This window comes from Schistocerca americana, chromosome 5, assembly GCF_021461395.2.
Source record: "Schistocerca americana isolate TAMUIC-IGC-003095 chromosome 5, iqSchAmer2.1, whole genome shotgun sequence".
Taxonomy (NCBI): domain Eukaryota; kingdom Metazoa; phylum Arthropoda; class Insecta; order Orthoptera; family Acrididae; genus Schistocerca; species Schistocerca americana.
The window spans coordinates 502,198,384-502,219,475 of record NC_060123.1 but is presented as its reverse complement, the minus strand read 5'-3'; the positions used below and the strand labels follow the sequence as shown (position 1 = coordinate 502,219,475).

At 44.2% G+C, this 21,092-nt stretch overlaps 1 protein-coding gene across 1 annotated transcript in view; it reads right to left on the bottom strand.

The window, feature by feature from the left end:
- The window catches only part of LOC124615774 (spatacsin), a 395,474-nt gene that overhangs the window by 296,811 nt on the left and 77,571 nt on the right, over window positions 1–21,092 (bottom strand). Inside the window, exons 6-7 of the mRNA XM_047143873.1 lie at window positions 19,068–19,186; window positions 18,620–18,957 (exon numbers count right to left, since the gene is read on the bottom strand). Coding sequence (XP_046999829.1) covers window positions 18,620–18,957; window positions 19,068–19,186 — 457 coding nt within the window. The remainder of the gene's footprint in view (window positions 1–18,619; window positions 18,958–19,067; window positions 19,187–21,092) is intronic.

The window sequence follows — 21,092 nt, the reverse complement described above, 5'->3', positions numbered from 1 at the left end:
GTATATCCTCTGAACCCACACTGAAAGCGACTGTCTCAGTGTTCAAAAGCAGGAAGTTGCATATAGAAGCATTGTCTGCACTACTGAGCACCCATGATGGCAGCTCTCTCTCAGACACCAATCTGCCTACCAGGTGAATCCCGATCAGAAAGAGATCACCTGAGTGCAAGTCGCCGACCTCCTACCTTTGAGTGGTGTGTGCAAGGGCAAGAGAGCATACTCAGAGACTGATATCAGTGATCAACCCTATTTCAGTGCTGAAATGGGTGCTCTGCCCCGTATTCAAGAAACACATATATGAAGACAGGAGAAGAATCGCAGTTTCTCTAAGCCTGGGTCCGGTGGAGCAGAACCCCAAAGCACATTGTGTGCATTAAAATCAACACAAATGAGGGAGGGTTGGGGGAGTTGAGTAAGGTGTTCACTGAGAGCCTCTTCACCTAGCACTCATATGAAGTCAGGTAGAGTGAACATACTGACAACCCCTGATGCTCATGCACTGATACAGTGACAGATACAGAATTTAAAGTTCCTTTAGAAGATACATACACACTGATCAACCCTAAGCTAACAGGTATAGTTCCTCTACATGTGTCCTGAATAAAGTATTGAACAGAAGCCATTTTAGTGGTGAGTGCCTGTCCCCCTGTCGTTTCTCCATGGTGGAAAATTGCGCCGGAGGAGGGGGGGGGGGGGGGGGGGGGGAGGGTTGGGTTTACATGAGGGACTCACCAGTTCCATCAGGATTATGTTCACTATCTGATCCATCAGACAGGATCACGGTTGAATGGTCTGGCAGCTTTGGCCCTGATGGTTTGGCCTGTTGGTTTTCATTTCCAGCTTGGATTTTGGGGGTTGTAGTAAGTCCATTTTAATAGAACTATGTTTTTGGTTCTCTTCTTCTCTCTGTGGATAGGGCCTGTCATTGTCAATTTTAAAATTTTTATGGTGAATCGAAATGTTCAAAGACTTTTCGTGCTTGCAGCCAGTCACCATTCAATACATTCCATGATATTTCAACTGGGCGCCTGTGTCAGCCCGAAGTGAGCCACAGAAGACTGACGAAGATAACTCCCACTCCTCAATTCAGGTAGTGTGCTGTGGGTATTCTATGCTTGTGTCAAGATAGTGGTGACAGAGTGATGACACTACCCAACAGGCAGTGCTCTCACTGATGGAGCCATGGAACTCAGCTGTCAGGGTTGCCACTTGCCACAGTCATTGGTGGTCTCCAATGTCTACAATTACAACAAACCTTTGAGATGATAGGATTCCACACACTGTCCAAAGATGTTAACTATAGCAGTGCATCAATGTGGCAAATCCACCATTGCTTGAGTGCAGAAGTGTGAGGCTGGCAATTTCCACACTCACCCTCATGAGGGCACAACAGTCCTGCCATGCAGCTAAGGGAATATGGAGTCTATGCAGCTTGATCACAACATAGAAGCACTAATGGATCCAGCAAGCACTGGAACATATTTAAAATGAGAATTTCTCTTTTAGCTGTCACTTTTCCATGTTTTTTGCAGAGAATGTGTTTGCTGTATAACTGGGACTCATCAAACACAGAGGCTGAGTATGATTATGTATAATGAAAATTAAAAGTGATAGCCAAATACTGAATGTTATTGAAGGCCACTGATTTACCTGTGGAACTGTAATTCTGTGTGAGAGAGCAGTTGATGAAATGGAGGTACATGAACAATACTTTCATAGTATGGCCTCATGGAGAAGAGAAATTAATGAAGGTTATACATCATTTGAGCTCCAACCTATACAACATCTGGTTCACTACGGAAATAGAGAAAGAGGACTGTCTGTCTTTCCTGGATGTTTTGGATAGACAAAAGAGTGATGGCTCTATGGGGCATTCAGTTTATCATAAGCTCACTCATATTTGTTGTGACAGTGCCACGACATTTAACAGTGCCGCCACGACAGTACGCGCAAACGGCGATAGAGGCGCTCCGCAACTCGGCTGAGCGCGGGAGCGCCACCTAGCTACGAACGGCGCTGGCCGCATGTCATGGCATGGCAGTCGAATAAGAGATACTGAGTTGTTATCATGTAACCAGCTATTGTGTCTAAGTGAGTGTTTTAATATCCACGCAATTATTAGTGATTAAAGGTTATAACACTTTATGGCAACGAGGATGGGATATTTTCACTGCGTTGTGGATTTGTGTGTTCGTGACGGGGCAGACATGGAACAGCTTATGTAAGCGCTCATTGAACAACAAACCCAGCTGACGGCTGCTATTCAGGCACAACAAACACAGCTGGCGGCAAAACAAACACAGCTGACGGCTGCTATTCAGGTGTTGTCGACGTCGCTTACTCATCGTCTGTCTTCCTCTTCTCTGCCTCCATTCCCTCCTTACGACAAGGCCGCTGAAGACTGGGAGGATTATGAGAAGCGTTTGCGGCAACACTTCTTGGCTTTCGGCGTTGTCGACACTCCTATGTGTAAGTCGTTATTTCTATCTTGGATTTCCCCACGGATCTATCAGCTACTATCTCAGTTAGCCCCTCTGCAGGAACCTGCCTCCCTGTCCTTCCAAGAAATGTGTGACTTATTGTCTAACTATTACTGCAAAAACACCCACGTTGTTGCTGCCCGCGTGGCGTTCTACCGGTGTCGTAAACAGCCCCATCAATCTTACCAGGCTTGGGCAGCGGAAGTACACGGTCTGAGTAGAAAATGTCAGTTTGTCAAGGACACTCATCATGAGTCTTATGCTGATTCAATGGTTAGGGATGCTATTCTACGGCTTGCTCCTGATAAAGAAGTTCAGCAACGTGCCATACAACTGCCAAACCCGTCGTTGTCGGAAGTTCTAAGCATCGCTCAATCCTTTGAACTGTCTCAAGCTGCTGGCGCGCAAATAGACACGTGGTGTGATGTAGGCGCTGCACAGTCAACTTTCGACACGGATAATTTGCCTGTTTCACAGGAGAATGAAGATGTGGCGGCGGTTCACTCGTGTAAACAACGTCGCAATGCTCGCAGCGAAAACAGCAACCACAGAAGCAGATTCGTTCCGCCCTTCCTTCTTGTCCACGTTGTTTCGTACAGCATGACAGGGCCGCGTGTCCAAAATGTTGGGCCACGTGTAATTCATGTAGGAAAAACGGCCACATTGCTTCTGTGTGTCAGTCCCTTAAAGTTCCTGTCGACAAGGACGAGGCATCGGAAATGGATGTTAACTGTGTTTTTTCTCAAACAAATAAGTTGTTTGTTACTGTTCATGTTCTGGATAAAGACATTCACATGCAAGTGGACACTGGCTCTGCAGTAACTCTCATTAATTCTCGCACATATTTGGAGTTGGGCTCCCCTCCCTTGTCTCCAGTTACGCGAAATCTGAGAACTTATAATCAACAGAAAATTCCTATCATTGGCCAGTTTGATGCTTCCACTGCCTACAAGTCTGTTGTTAGGCCACTCACGTTTTATGTGGTGGATCATGCGGGCACTGAAAACCTGTTCGGTTATGATGCTTTCCAGTTGTTCGGGTTCTCCATTGATGATGATGTGCACCTCATATCTGAGGCTATTCCGTATCAACAGCTGGATGGATTGTGTTCTGAATTTTTGTCTGTGTTCTCTGCTGGTCTGGGTCGTGCCAAGGATTTTGAAGCCCACATTACTCTTAAACCTACAGCTCGCCCTAAGTTTTTCCGGGCACGCCCTATTCCGGTGGCGTTGCATGCACCTGTCAAGGCTGAGATAGACAGGTTAACAGCTTCAGGGATTCTCCTTCCTGTTACCTCCAGCGAATGGGCATCGCCAATTGTGGTGCTTTCTAAACCAAACGGGAGTCTGCGATTGTGTGGTGATTTTAAAGCCACCGTCAACGCGCAGAGCCTCATTGACACTTATCCTCTTCCCCGTCCTGAGGAGTTATTTACCAAGCTCGCTGGGGGCCAGTTCTTTTCCAAACTTGACTTATCGGAGGTGTACCATCAGTTGCCGTTGGATGCTTCTTCCAAGGAATTTCTCGTCATCAACACTCCTTGTGGGTTGTATCAGTACCAGCGGTTACCATTTGGCGTAGCTAGCACGCCGGCCATTTTTCAGCGGTTTTTGGAACAGTTCATGGCTTCCGTTCCCGGCTGCATCAACTATCTGGATGACATTGTTGTCATGGGGGCCTCCACTGAGGAGCACCTTCGCAATTTGCGTTCACTGTTTCGGGTTTTGCATTCAGCTGGGTTGAAGTGCAATCTGGACAAGTCACAGTTCTTCCAACCCTCCATTGTGTATCTTGGTTTCCACTTGTCCCGTGAGGGTATACGTCCTCTACGTCAGCACGTTGCGGCCATTAACGCTCTACCTCGGCCGTCTACGGTCAAAGAACTTCAGGCGTTTCTAGGCAAGATTGCTTATTATCACAAATTCATTCCATCCGCGGCGGTGGTAGCTCATCCTCTGCATCAGCTGTTACGCAAAAACGTCCCTTTCTGTTGGTCCGACGAGTGTGAGTAGGCTTTTGTCCGCCTGAAGGCTCATTTGCAGTCGGCGCCTTGTCTTGCCACATTCCGTCCGGGCCAGCACTTGGTTCTGGCGACTGACGTGTCACAGTGTGGCCTAGGGGCTGTTCTCGCCCATCGGTATGAGGATGGGTCGGAACGTCCCATCGCCTATGCTTCCAAGACCCTCAACGATGCGCAACGGCGTTACTCTCAAATCGAAAAGGAGGCGCTCGCTATCATTTATGCTCTAAAAAAGTTCAGTGTTTTTTTGTATGGTTCTAAGTTTCACCTCATCACCGACCACAAGCCGCTGGTCTCCCTGTTCAGCCCATCGGCGGCGCTTCCGGATAAGGCAGCTCACCGCCTGCAACGTTGGGCCTTATACTTGTCTCGTTTTCACTATGAGATTCACTATCGCCCCACAGCCCAGCACGCCAATGCTGACGCATTGTCGCGATTGCCAATGGGCCCCGACCTGGTTTTCGATCGTGATGAACTACTCTGTTTCCACATTGATGAGGAAGAACATCATGCGGTCGAGGGTTTTCCACTTACAGGTTTGCAGTTCACGTCGGCTACTGCGCGGGACCCGGTCCTGCATCAGGTGATCGGTTTTGTTCAACGGGGTTGGCCGGACAGGACCAAGGGCCGGGCATCGGATCCCCTTTGCAACTACCATGCCTTGCGCCTTCGTCTGTCTGTTCGTGATGGTGTTGTTCTTCTGGCCACGGATGGCGCATCTCCACGGGTCGTGGTGCCGGCCTCTCTTCACAAAGATGTTCTCAAACTGTTGCATGAAGGCCATTGGGGGATTTCTCGGACTAAGTCCCTGGCCCGCCGGCACGTTTATTGGCCCGGTATTGATTCGGACATCGCCCACATGATTGCTGCGTGTGGTCAGTGTGCTCAACAACTGGCTGCACCTCGTACAATGCCCTCTCCGTGGCCTGATCCGGCGCAGCCATGGGAACGGGTGCACGCTGACTTTGCCGGCCCCTTCCTCGGTACTTATTGGCTACTGTTGATTGACGCCTTCTCGAAGTTTCTGTTTGTTGTTCGATGTCTGTCACCCACCATTGCAGCGACGACGCTGGCTTTGTCCAAAATCTTTGCGCTAGAAGGTCTTCCATCCACAATCGTCACGGACAATGGCCCTCAGTTCTCTTCGCAGGCCTTCCGTGATTTTTGTACTGGACAAGAGGGTCATCATGTTACAGCACCGCCCTTCCATCCACAATCGAATGGGGAAGTCGAGTGCCTTGCCCGCACTTTCAAAAGCCAGATGAAATAATTCCTTAGTGATTTTTCCACAGATGACGCTCTGCTGCAATTTCTGAGTTCTTATTGCTTCACGCCTCTGGGTGATCGCAGCCCTGCTGAACTCTTGCATGGCCGCCAACCGCGCACTCTACTGCACTTGCTTCACCCTGTCAGGCCTTGTGCTGTGTCCCCTAGTGCGGGAAAATACTCGGTGGACGTCGACGTGTGAGCACGAGGGTATGGATCTCGCCCTAAATGGATTCCAGGGGTGGTCAAGGCTCTTCGCGGCTGCCGGCTTTGTGAAATACGTACGGACGACGGCATGGTTGTTCGCCATTACGACCAGATGCGCCCACGAGTGGTGGCCACGCCGGTGCCACCGCCCCTTCCTTCGCCTCCACCAGCCCGAGAAGCCAGTCCTGTTGCTGCTGCCGATCTACCATATGTGTTGATGCAGCCGACGTCGCTACCGCTTCCGAGTACGCCGGAACCGGCCCCAGTCGCGACGCCGCCTTCTCCGGGACCCATCTCGCTGGAGCACATCCCCAGGCCCGGGACACCTATGGATGCTTCTCCGGAGTTTTCACCCATCGTCTCGTCCAGGAGGCACGTTCCACACACGAGCTTCCGTCCTGGACATTTTCGACCATACTCTCGTGTCTCTCCATGGGATCTTCTCGGGGCCTCACAAGAGGCCATGGATGTCTCCGCACTGTCCATGTCTCCAAGGGAGTGAGTGTTTTTTTTTTTTTTTTTTTTTTTTTTTTTTTTTTTTTTTTTTTTTTTTTTTTTCAAGGGGGGAAAAGTGTTTTGACAGTGCCACGACCTTTAACAGTACCGCCACGACAGTACGCGCAAATGGCGATAGAGGCGCTCCGCAACTCGGCTGAGTGCGGGAGCGCCACCTAGCTACAAATGGCGCTGGCCGCATGTCACGGCATGGCAGTTGAATAAGAGATACTGAGTTGTTATCAAGTAACCAGCTATTGTGTCTAAGTGAGTGTTTGAATATCCACGCAATTATTAGTAATTAAAGGTTATAACAATATTAATTTGTATGTACAAGTGTTTAATTGACATCACCGACCTCAAACTATGAGTGAGTGTGATTAAGACACTTACACACATAGTCCATACAGTCTCAGATCTTGATAGTGTGCTTAAAGAGCTCATTGACCTAAGAACAGTGTTCAGGGAAAATGGCCACTCTAACCAGTACATTAACAGTGCACTGTAATTTAAAACCAAGAATAAGGAAGCGGGTGAAAAGGAGAGCACTGGCAAAATGCAAAATCTTGAGCTTTTTTGCTCTTTATTATTGACAACACTTCACTTAAGATAGCAAGGATCATACCTAAATTTCAGGTGGAAGTGGATTTTCTGTCCGCTACCAAAGACTGCAGACCTTGTGGGATCAGTGAGGGGCAGTTAGTTATTGTGGAAGGCCAGAATAATGTGGTGTGGCTTATATATGTCAGACCACACACAATTTGGACAAATGCTCCACTGAACATCAATGCTGTGTTTGCCTATTGCAACTGAGAAAGTCTGTTATTGCCAAACATTGATCTGCACTGGACATTCCATGGAGTATGATCAAATAATACTTTTGACCACACGACATCTTTCTGGGACTCCATTATTAAAGAATCCGTGTAAATTCACCAGGTGGAAAATCTGATAAACAGTGTTAGCAGTGGAGCCCTGCAAACCCGTGACCCATCTGAGAGGTCTGCGCACACCTGCAGTGTATGAGGAAGAGTGTGAATACACTTAGCATAGTTTGGCATAAGTAGATAAAGATGACCGATGATGCATCCTCCATTAACACAATTGAGTGAGCGCTTGTTCACACCATGTGGATGTCAAATGCATGTCCACAGCCATGTGGATATCACGCTGATGTCCACAGCCACATGAACAACACACACTCACACCCACTTGTACATATGCAGTATATCTGCAGTGTCTGCAGTTGAAATCTCACTGACATTGAGACACATTTTAGACTGAACAAACGAAAAAGATCTGTGTTGTGGAGTGTGATAAATTATTACAACTGTCAACTATGTCTATTATTAACAAAAAAACTTGTCTAGCAACACAGTAGGCCTTCATGAGTAAATCGAGCAAATTGACTAATAGGACTTGTCACAGTTGATAATATTAGCTGCAAAGAGGAAGGAAGTTTAAGATGTAGTGGTAAACAGAGCTGGACAATATTCAGATAAATTCATTCATGAATAAATTATTTGTAACTTAAATGAAGAAAAATGTAGAATGCCACCATATTTTCTTTGTTTACTTCTTGTATAAAATTCCATAACTAGTGTTTGTTCCCCTGGCTCAGTGCAGTTTCTGTTTGATAAATAACTTATTAATGGGTTACATAGAATTGTGCAGTGGTGGGTGTTTCAGTGGTTAAGTTCCTCATTAGAAATCTGACGGTAGAAGTTTGATCCCCTCTTGGTATTATGATTTTTTTGCTCCTTATTGCTTCTTTCCCTTCTAACAATGCCAAATTAATTTGTACCATGGTACAGAGTACGTGTTAAATAGTAGGTCTGCCTCTAACACGCTGTATAAGTCAGTTCAGAGATGGAAGTCAAGGGCACACCACCACATTTAGTAAAGATTAAACAATCAGATATGGGTGTCTCGAACAATGGAAAGTTCCGGATGGAATAACGAAAAGACAGAAAGGATAGACTGATACTCACCACAAAGAGGATGTGTTAAGTTGCAGACAGGCACAATGAGAAGGATGACTAAAATATTAAGCTTTCAGACAAAGTCTTTCATCCAAAATGGAAACACTCACTCATTCACACAAGCCACTGTCTTCAGGCAGTGAAGTCTGGATGCGACTGCGTCTGACAATATCAAAGAGGTAAAAAGGAAGTATGGAATGTAGAAGGGATAGAAGTCATGTGTAGTGTTGGAATGTAGAAGGGATATAAGTCATGTTTGGCGTTGGAATGGGAGCAGGGAAGGGCAGCGATGGTTGAGGTTGGGGGCAGGGTTACAATAACAAAGGATATGTTGTAGGGAGAGTTCGGCACAACTCAGAAATCTGATGATGGTAAGAACAATCCAGGTCGAACAAGCTGTGATGCAATCATTGAAGTGAAGTACATTGTGTTGGGTAGCATATTCAGCAACTGAGGGGACAAGTTGCCTCTTAACCCCATTTATTGGTGACCATTCATATGCAGAGACATCTTACATACAATAGCCAAAGAAAAGTTGAAAAATTGGGCCATGAGTTTCAAATGATGATGTCATAAAAGAAAATTTACTTTGAATATGATTTGGGATAATGAAGTTATTTACTAAAACCCAAAGTAAAATTAATGATTTCTTAATTTTTGATGAAGAAAATGGTGATTTGAAAGTCTCATATCGTTATCCTGAAATAAAGTTGATTTCAGGAAATATATCACATCAATATCCTCTTTGAAGATGTAGAACACATTTTCTTTAGTATGTCAGTAAGGCAAATCTGAACATCAAATACACTTTCTGATGAGACATTTGAAAAAAGTGTAGTTCTGAAAATTAATTTAAAAGCAATGAAATATAGATTTCTTATAACTGACAAAGAATTGGAGTAATAAATCTCACTCGATTTCAAATTATTTATTATTCATAACTTTTATTATTTTGTTTGATTAATAAATATTTTTATTAATGTAAATTAATAATGTTTGAAATAAATATTTATATTTATTGTAATGAGTAATGAATAATAGTTGTTATCAGTATTTGTTTCTCATCATTTTAATAAATTCTATCCAACCCTAGTGGTGAGGGAAGCACACTGAGCAGGACCACACTGCAAATTCGCAACCTATGTGCATGTGAGTGCAAGTGTGTGTTACCCACATGGTTTTGGACATGCATGTGACATCCAAATGGCTGTGAGCAACACTCACTCAGGTGTGTTAATAGGTGATGCAACATCGGTCATCTTCGGCAACTTCCGCCGACCTAAGGCAAAGTGTATTCACTCTCTCTCTCACATGCAGCAAGCATGTACAGACCGCTCAGATGGGCCACGGGTTTGAAGGGCTCTGCCACTAACATGATTCATCAGATTTTCGGCCAGACATATTTCCATGAATTTTTTTTTAATAATGGAGTCCGAAGATGATGTTGCTGTGGTCAAAATTATAGTCTGATCATACTCCACTGAATGTCCAACGATACAATGTTTGGCAATAGCAGACTTTCTCAGTTGTAAAAGGCAAGCACAGAGCTGAAGTTCAGAGTAGCATTCTTCCACACTGCGTGTGGTCTGGCCTATATAATAAGCCACTCCACATGGCAAGCTATTTTGGACACCCTGGCCTTTTGCAATAACAAATTGTCCCTCAATGATCTCAGAATATCTGTAATCTTTGATGGTGGGCTGAAATGTATGGATGATTCTCACTACCTTAAGCAAAGCAAGGCCAAAAAATGGCAGAGTAGCTCAAGACTTTGCCAGCATGCTCACCTATTCATCCACTTCCTGGTTTTTGGTTTTAAATGACAGTGCTCCGTTAATCTGCTGGGTAGACAACTACAGGCATACATGCCCATGTCAAAACTGTAAAACACAAAGACAAGGAGAGGAGTAAAAAGCAACTACACATCAATCCCAATCGACAAAAGACAAGACAGCTAAAAACAGAGACGTGGAGAAAAGTCTATAAAATATGCCATAGAGAAATGGAGGTCCAGATCTAAAAATTAAATGGCATTCACTATATTGCTGCAACAGATAAAAAGTAAAGCAATGTTGACAGCCCGCATGTTGTTTGCTAAAATGGCTGATAACTCAGACAACAAGCACAAATGAGGATGCACGCAGTTAGAAAAAGGGCATTCCATCAGGAAACCGCGGACAGTTAAAAGTCAGGCGCAATGTGCACAAAGTGGTGGGGGAGCACCATCTAACAAATGGCGATGGCTAAAAAGACATGCCCAATGAGCTACCTAGTTAAAATGACCTTGTGGTGAGAGGGCTAAGAGGAGATTGCCCAAGCCACTGGGAGAGCCTTAATATCCTAGAGCTTGTTCTCATGAAGGGAGGACCAATTGTGACACCAAAGTGACACCACCTGCTGATGGGCGGCAACACAGAGATCGTCAGAGGGAATGCAAGAACTAGCGGGCTGAGGTACGAGGACTGCAGCCTTGGCAGCAGCATCAGCAGCCTTGTTTCCTGTCAGACCAACGTGACCAGGAACCCACATAAACATCACAGTGGCTCCATCAAGAGTGAACAAGTGGCAGCTTTCTTGGACCTGTTGCACTAAGGGATAGAGTGGGTGCAGCACACAGAGACTTTGAAGGGCACTGAGAGAGTCTGTGCAGATGCTGTAATTGAAAACCCTGTGTCACCAGATATATTGCATGGCCTGATACAGGGCGAAGAGATCTGCTGTAAATACTGAGTAGTGTTCCAGAAGCCGATACCGAAAAACGTTGGCGCCAATGACGAAGGCACACCCAACGCCACAGTCAGTCCAAGAGCTATCAGTGTATACAAAGGTAAGAGCTATCAGTATATACAAAGGTACTATCACGAAGTTCCATGCAGAGGTCATGAAACTGAAAGTGATAGAGCGAGGCTGGAGTAGTGTCCTTAATAAGCAAATGAAGGCCAAGATGAACATCGGCTGCCGCACAAAGCCAAGGTAGTGAAGGGTTCACACCCACCAGAAAAGTTGCAGGTAGCGTGAAGTTAAGCAAGAGCCAAAAGCAAACTCCAGGAGATAATAGAGAAGAGGGACGTGCCTCATACTGGTGATAAAAGGAGTCATTGAAGGAAGAGGCATAGGATGGGGGGCCACACATGGCAAACGGCATGCATATCTGCTGCAGAGAAAGTCACAGCGGTAGTTCGGCAGCTACTGCATACAGACTATCAACCAGGCTTGTCTAAAAGGTGCCAGTGGCCAAATGGATGCCACAATGATGGAGAGTATTGAGAAGGCGTAAGAACCACGGATGTGCAGATGCATAAATAAAACACTCATAGTCTACTTTCGAACAGACAAGGGTCTGATACAAATGGAGGAGGGTGGTTCGATCTGCACCCCAGGAAGTACCATTGAGGACATGTAGGACATTGAGAGACCACGTACAAAGAGCTGCCAGGTAACACACATGGGAGGACAAAGAAAGCTTCCTACTGAGCATGAGCCCCAGGAATTTCGTAGTTTCAACGGAAGAGCAGCAGAATCAAGATATAAAGACAGTGGAGAAACCGATTGCACCACCAGAAAGTCGTACAAATGGTTTTTTCAGTGGAAAAACAAAAGCCATTGTCGATGATCCATGCTCAAGAAAACAAGTCCATGGAGAGCTTCAATAAATGGCAAAATTCCAGGAGATGAGGTACTGGCAGAAGTGAAGTTGTGAGGATGGGGTGAGAGTCGTGCTTGGGTAGTTCAGTTGGTAGAGCACTTGCCCACGAAAGGCAAATGTCCCGAGTTCGAATCTCGGTCTGGCACACAGTTTTAATCTGCCAGGAAGTTTCATAATGGCAAAATTGTTGTGAAAAAGGGAGCCAGAGACGTCTGGTGGGAGACAGGACATTATGGGGTTAATGGCGGTAGCAAAGAGGATGACATTCAGTACGGAACCTTCGGGTATATTACTTTCCTGGGTAAAGGTGTCGGACAAGGCAGAACCCACATGCGCCTGGAAAATGCGGACTTTTTAAAAGTTCCTGAAGAAAACAGGGCAGGCAGCCATGGAAGCTCCACGTGTAGAAAGTACAGAGGATACCAGTCCTCCAGCAGGTGTCGCAGGCTTTCTCCAAAACAAAAAACATGGCCACAGTCTGGGATTTCTACGGAAAACCATTCATTACACGGGTGGACAAAGTGACGAAATGTTCAACTGCAGAACGGTGGTCCTCGAAATCCACACTGTGCAGTGGTTAGTAAATAACAAGACTTGAGCCACCATACCAGCCAAGCATGAGTCATACGTTCCATCACCTCAAAAACACAACTTGTGCGAGGAGGGGGGCGGTAGCTAGAGGGAAGGTGTTTGTCCTCACCCGGCTTAGGTATGGTTATGACAGTGGCTTCAGGCCAGTATTCGGGAAACGTGCCCTCTGCCCAGATGCCCGTAAGAGAAAGGTGCTGAATGTGAACAGCATCTGGCCCTGAGGCAGAGGATCACGATGACGTGAGAGCATTACCTAGCCTGCCTCAAAGTAAAGGCGGAATTGTAGCACTCATGATTCTGAGAAGACAAGGGTATCACCCAAGCCACCTTCCCTCGTTTCCAATGGAGGGAGGCAGTGTGATAGTGGGAGGAGCTCGAAATCTCCACAAAATAGTGACCCAAAGTGTAAGAGATAGCAATAGGGTCTTCGATGACATCGTCTGTACTGTCAGGCTGGAAATTGAGGAAGGGATCTTGGCCCAGAGAGCCGTCGGAGGTTGGCCCATATGATGGAAGAGGGAGTGGAACTATTAAAAGAACAAGTGAATGAAATCTCGAAGAACATGACATTATTGTGCACACATCTGTTTATAATGGATGCAGTTTGCTATTGTAGGATGATGCTTAAAAATGCAGAGAGCACATCTCCACGTATGAATTGTGTCACGGCACGCCTCAGTCCACCAAGGGACCGGGACATGCTGTGGTAAAGGAGTGTGAGGAATGGAACATTCTGCGGCAGTAAGGATAACATTTGTAAGAAATACCATCCAGTCATCACAACTGGGGAAATAGTGTTTGTCGAATGTCGGCAAAGAGGAGTAAAGCCCCCAGTTGGTCTTAGTAAGCTGCCATTTTGGTGTGCAAGGAGGTGAGGTAGAAGTCAGCAAATGGATAGCACATGGGAAATGGTCACTCGAATGTGTGTCAAAGAGAATGGACCACTCGAGATGATGGGCATGCTGGGCAGTGCAGAAGGATAAGACCAAATGGGAATATGAGTGTGAGGAGTCTAAGAGGAAGGTGGGTGCTCCTGTGTTCAGGAAGAAGAGGTTTATTTGATTAAGATTATCACCAAGAGTGCACCACTCAGACAGGTTCTGGGAAAACCCCAAAGGGGATGGCACACATTAAAGTCACCAAGCAGCAGAATGGGGTGAGGTAGCTGTCCAATAAGCTGGAGGAAGTCTGGTGACATCGAATGACAGAGAGATGTAAATAGTACAGAGGGAAAAAGTGAAGTGAGGAATGAAAAGGCAAACTGCAACAGCTTAAAGGTGGATAGTCAGGGAGATGGGTTGACTTCGACCGTCATCCCATATGAGCAGTATGACTCTCCCATGAGATGGAATGGCAACCTCGGGGGAAGTTAAAATGGACTGAGAAGAAATGCGAAAGCGCAAAGCAGTCATGGGGACACAATTTTGTTTCCTGAAGACAGAGAACAATTGACCGCTGTGATTCTAAGAGAAACCGTAAATCTTCTTTGTTGGATCAAAGGCCACAAATGTTCCACTGGAGGAGAGTCAGGACGAGGAAAAAATGAAGGTGTATCACCTCGGCCGCTGCCGAGTGCCAGCCTGCAAAGACTTGCTGCTACAGGGCACAGAGGCAGGAGAATCCTGCTCCTTAAGTCTACAGAGGCATCGATTTTCTTCTGCTGTTGGCCTGTGGAGACCAGCACAGGGAAACAGTTGGCGGTGCATACCAGTGGCATGGAGGTCAGCTGGGTGAGGGTATCATGTGGTGACATCAACAAAGGGGATCTTCAAGTCGATGGGGAGAAGACCATTTGCCTTTGTTTGACTTCTTTGAGCCTTTCCAGTTATCAGAGGAAGACTCAGGTGTTGGCTGGCTGGAGGGAAGCAGAAAGTCGTCACGGGAGTAATCCTTCTGCCTTTTTCAACCTGCCAGTTGTGTAGCTGGTGACTTCACTCCATGAGGCGAAGTTCTGATGCCTTGCTGCACAGCTGGAGATGGTGATGCTACCATGACACTGGGGATCTCACATCCTCAGAACTGAATTTGAGGTCACTTGTCTGCGTAGCCATGTCCTTCATGGAACAAGATGTAGCAAGAACAGTACTGTAAGTGCCAGACGGTAGAAGGCTGGGTTTGTGACTAGTCATTAACTTGCGGGTGACTGGGTAAGATACTTTTTCCTTTACCCAGATCTCCTGGGCAGCCCACTCATTGAGATACGTGGGACAATCTCATGAGGAGACGGCATGGTCAGCACTGCAGTTGATACAGTGGGGAGAAGGAGGCGGACAATAGCCCTCGTGTGCATCCCTACCACAGGTTACGCATTTGGCTGGGTGTCAACAAGATATCTGAGTATGGTTGAAACAATGACATTGGTAGCAGCACTTAGGTTCGGAATGTGTGGTCGGACTGTGATAGCTTCATAGCCTGCTTTGATCTTATATGGAAGCACCACTTTACAAAAGGTGAAGAAAAGAGTGGATGTGGGCACTAAGGAGGCACCTACCTTTTTCATCAACCGATGGATGTCAATGGCAACCTGACCAGAGAGGTATGTCTGGATTTTGGTCTCGGTCAGACTGTCCAGCAGCCAAGTGTAAGTAACACCACAGGACGAATTCAGGGTTCTATGGTCCTCGACACGAACAGGTCACGGAGAAGTGAAGAGGCAAGCAATTGTTGTGCTTGAGAATCAGAAGTAGTCTCCAAAAGCAAAGTGCCATTACGTAAATCACAGCAGGATTTCACAGCTCCGGCAACTGCATCAACATCTTTCTGAATTAGAAGTGGATTTACCTATGCAAAGAACTGATCCTCTTCAGTATGTGAAACCACAAGGAACCATCATGCAGCTGGGAGGGTCTTTGAATCAGGAGCTTCATTCTATTTATGTTTGGTAGCTGTGGACTGCAAAGATGATGATCTCAGTGTGAGAAAATCCCCCATGACTGCCAGAGTCTCTGATGGTGTGCTCCTTCCAATTGGGAACTGCCTTCATAAGGGGGCACACCTGCCTTAGGTGATATTCACACCTCTCAAACACCTGACAAAGGGGGCAATCGGCAATTTGGGAAAGTAGCAGCTTAGGCAATCACCCCTCCCTGGGCCTGGCCTGCACCGGGGGGTACAAGCGAACCCTGCCTGTCTACCCAGGACTGGGAATTACACCTTACTCAGTCAACTGTTACGCATCAGACGCTTGGGCTGGCCTTCAGGAGAGCACAGAGTGGAAGAAGAAACAGAGGAGCCTCAAATGCCGAAGCAGAAGAAGGATAGGAGAAGGTGAATGAAGAAAGGAAAGCGGAATGAAAAATAATGGTGAGATTGTTCTTATGTCAGCTACAGACAATTTGGAACATCCCCAAAAGCACCCCAGACATTTTTCCCAAGGGAGGGGAAAATAATAGCAAGAGGGTAGACATGCAGCGTGGGAGGGAAAAGATGCTGCAAAGGCTGGGACCACTTGGTAGCCAAGCATGAACCCACTAAAGACTGGCAAGCATCCTGGGGGAAAATTTCGGGCTTCCTGCCAGTCGTTATTCAATACATTCCATGATATTTCAGTTGGGCATCTGCACATCACCCTCAGGTGAGCCATCTAAGACTCCAGACATTCCCATCAGTCTTCAATGGTTCGCCAGAGGACGACTGGCAGGTTCCCATTCAAAATAGTACAAAATATATTGACCAATGATCCTCTAGAAGCCCAATATTTCCTTCAATGGGTCTGTTGTTCTTTCCAACAATAGGTTCTGCTGCCATCGTTATTTTAGATGTTGGAATGCTTGGTTGTTCGATTTGTTGTGCAGATTTGCAGCTAAAGTGACAATTGCAGGCAGATGTGCTCTGCTCAGCTGTTAATGTCTGGGTGCCAACACTAGTCTTTAGTACAGGATGCTTCAACACTGAGGCAGATGATTGCCCAGATGTCAGTGGCTGTGAGGCCTTAAATGTCTTCTTGGATTTTATTCTCTTCTGCTAAAAAACTGGATGGGCATGAGAACAGCTGAAACACATGGGGAGGGTGGTACTCATACATTGAGAACTGGAATTAAGGGTGTAAAAGCCACATCTTCCACACATATAAGACCGCTGCTACCCAGGGTGGTATGACTTAAAGCAGTGCACTGGATTAGATACATAGGGCCTAATTTTAAGGTGGAGAAAGCTTGCTACAATATGTCAACGCAACATTGGTAAACAGAATTGGTGTATAAAGGATGTTGACTTCTGCAGCTCACCGTCAACCCTTTCCTGAAATTCTGAACTTCAGTGACTCTTTTGCTTTCCTGTTCCTGTTGGAGTTGTTTGGTGTCTGTATCTACAATGTCTGGCATGTTACAATTCCTTTACAACAATTTAGCCTACTGTGCTGCTCAATTTAGCTCAGGGTGCAGCTCAGTGTTGATAACATATTTTCCATGTAGTTTGTATTATCAACTTGTTTACTTAGATAGTTTTCAATGTACTAATCAGGGGGGTGTAGCTTTTCGCAACCTTTCAACAGAGAGAATCTGACAGATGCATGTCCTTCTACAGCTGTATGGTTGTGGAAAGGTGACCTTTTCCAAATGAATCTTCGACATATTTAAAAACACTAATCACATTATTAATCACAGGTAGTGGTTTGTTACCAGTAGTGCTTGTACTGATGTTTACAGACATCTCAGGTGGACTACTTACATGAGGTCCCTTTGGGGTTTGGGTGTTAATACTGTCCGATGGACCACCTGAACCACTGGGAGTAGAAAAAAAAGTGATTTAGGCTTCGTGGAAGTCATATGAACAGTTAGGGAAGTAAGTGTCCACCCAGAGAGAGCCCCGGTTGCCTGGGGTAAGCCTTATACAACTGAGGTGTGGCAGGTTTCCCAGAGGTTGCCTGCTACGGATAGTTGTGCCTCTCAATGACCAAACATTTCATTGGTGTGCAGTTAATATTGAGATTAAGTTTTATTTCTTGATATTTTTACCATCCTTTAGATCTGGGTGGTTAAGCCAAGATCCCCATTCCTGTAAAAATTTGCCTCCCGTTCAGTAATTCTGACCTAATTTATTCTTGATTGAAATTTCCTGCGTACAAGTTCTACTCAACATGAATCTGTGCTAGCCAGCCTATGTGCAGAGATAATAGTTTTCTCAGGTCAAATGGTAAGTTCAGCTTACCTAACCTGAGTTCTTAAATCGAAGCCTACAAGACTGTCCCCATTTTTGTCACCTAAGTGGATATGGCTGAGGTTCAAACCATGCAATATTTTTGTATCTAAAAGCACAAGTATTCCTTAAACAAGTGCAACAGGTATGGTGCTTTGGTACCGCATGAAGTGTGTCCAAAAGTTTGTGAAATGGACATTACATCATGAAAAATGAACGTCTTTGGAAAATAAGACATTCTGTTGAAGAAGAACAATGACTGAAATATTGTGAATTTCTTTTTGTTTCAGGTACAATCAAATTTTATGACAAAATCATAACTGGTCTCAGCTGACACTAGCCACCTTCATATACTATTAGTCTTGGTTAGCATTTGGTGAACACAATGCAAAATACATGCACTGCTTTGTTTGTGAATGCATATATTGTACATTTTGCTTTGCAAAATGCCGCCTATCATTAGTGGAATCTAAAGATGGTCAGTGGAGGCCAAAACCTATTAAGAGTCTATCATAAAATGTGATTATATCTGAAATAAAAGGAAATTCATAAAAATCAAAGTAATAATCACTTGTTTTATTACAGCAGTTCAGTTTTTCAGATAACAACACAGGTAAAACATTTGTATTGTCAATCTGGAATAAATATGCACTGTCTAGCTACATCTATCTGAACACACTAGATTAAGAGCTCAAGTATGAGATGTCATGAATAATAATTTGTAACTAAATACAGAGCATTGTAATTTAAATTAAATAATATCCATTAGATTTTGAAAACTTACTAAAATACATACCTTATTTATGAAGGCATCCCGTGAAATGTTTCCAAGGAACATTGATAACTTGTTTGATGATAGAATGGCATCGATGTGATCCATAAAGCCTCCAGCTACCACAACTGCATCATCAGGAACCTCAACTTCAGCGATACAAACACCAGAAGTGCTGTCATAAATCCTGAACATACCACCCAGAGATGAGTCAGAATCCATGAACCATACTCTAAGTCCACTATCACTAAGGTGGAAGGACTTAATATATGAGTTCTGATACGTATTACATAGGTTCACCAGTTTTACTGCACATACATTTGATCTCTGCTTTGTACATAAACATGCCATATCCGCAGTCTCTGAAATTTTGAAACAAAAAAATAAAAAAGATGGATGTTATTCAGAATTGCATTTGATACAATACGTCATTGTCACCTGGAAACTTTTGGATAGGCACACACAAACTTACCTTGTGAATTACCCTCTTTCATTGCCAGTGAATTGAGGTAAGTCTTCCATGTTGTTTTATATGAGAAAATTTTATCCTTTCTTGAAACCTGAGGAACATTCAGTGATACCGAGTCATCACTATGAAAGAAAAAGGAATGAATTAGTAAATGACACAAAGTAAACAAAGTAATGTTTGTTGTTTGAATATGATGTCTTTTCTTAAACCGCACTTTGTGACAGGTTTTTTTGTTTATACTAATTACACCTAAACAGCACCTGTGCCAAGTAAATAAGAAATGAAAACTGTAAACTATTGTGCATAATACCAGGTGCCAAATAAGAAACATAAATACAATGAGATACTGAGACACTCAACAATCATATATTCAAGACAGACATGAAGATGAATGCCCTGTATAAAACTATTTTCCTGCATATCTGAGCTGGTAGATGTTCATTGCACTTGATTTTAACATGTTGACCACATCATGTACGTTATGCTATTTTTTTCTAGTGTAATGTATTATGAGTGCTGGTTGAATGATCAAACTGAAGTATGTTTTACACTTTTTGTTCTAGATATTGGAATTTGGAACTGTTAACATATGGTATTTGACTGGAATATGGTACAGTACTCGTATCTCTTTTCTTTAAAGTAAATTACACTGACTGTTGATGCACAGACCAGTTGTTCCTATATCTTCTACCTTCATGTTGCCCCTAAAGATGGCCACACATACTTCTGAAACCTTGATAAGAACACGTGATGAACCACTCTGTGCAATGCCGTACAGTAAATTTGTGCAAGAATTTGGACTGTTAAAGTCACTTAAAGCTTGATTTTTACTTATGCAAGCTTTTGCAAGCATACCAATATACACATGCTTGAGTGTGTGTGCTGAAAACGTACAAGTTTGAATAAGCAAATGTCAGTTGTGACGCATTATTCATTAACTATGTTGATCAATGTGAAGCACAGAAAATCAATTACAAATTGCTGGAAAATGTTATTCAATTATCTCTGCATCAGGGGCATTAAATTGAGAGCCTATCATTGTAATCCAAAGACAGATATCACATACATTATACTTTTAACAAAATGTAAATCACTTGACCGGGTTAGAGAAAGAAATGTCATTATTAAAAAGATAGATTCTCTGACAATCAACTACAGAAGGGAAAAATGGAAGATATTTATTTATCTGGGGGTAGGAAGAGAAGAGGTAGGTAAATCATCACTCACAGATTACGGATGTATGTTTGAGGTTTCATGACCAATTTGTGAGAAATCATAATACTGCTGTCAGTCTTTTGGGTGGAGTTATAGCTTCTCCCATGATTGTATTTTGCTTTTTACTCAGTGGGGTTATGTGTGGTACGAGGCTCAAATACACTTCCCCATTGATACTGAAATAATTGTACCAATCATGTGGCTACATACCCAAGTCGCAGAGTAACATTTTGAGAATAAGTTTTTCATTTCATTAACCAATCTTCACACCACATCTTATGTCTCCTTTTCAATGTTTTTTTTTTTTCTTATTCCCACATTACAAACGTAAAGCTGGCCAAATGAGCTAATCATTATGATTGGAGCTATATATATTGGAAGCACAAACTAATGCCTGAATAAGTATGCTTGGACTGTGTGGATTCAAAAGGGATTTGTGCATGTTTGCACATGTATGCTTCTCAAGCTTGCAGTTACATGTGTGGTGGCCTTTAAGGTGTATTCCCACAGAAAGTGGCACACCCCTGGATATATGCATTACAGTGCAGCATGATCGGTGTGTCATAATGCTGATCTACTGAATATCATTATGTGGATCATGACATGTGGATGTTTATAGCATAATTTCTGTGTAACGTTAATAACTATGGCATGTATCTTGGTACTTCTGATTAGTTTGTGAGCAGTACAATCACATTGTAGCATTTTATATTTTGCTGCCACAAACAATAACCCCCCCCCCACTGGGTTGCTTGAGAATTTCCAAAAGAATTAAATTAGCTAACTTCCTATTAAATAAGGCATGTGTTTAAA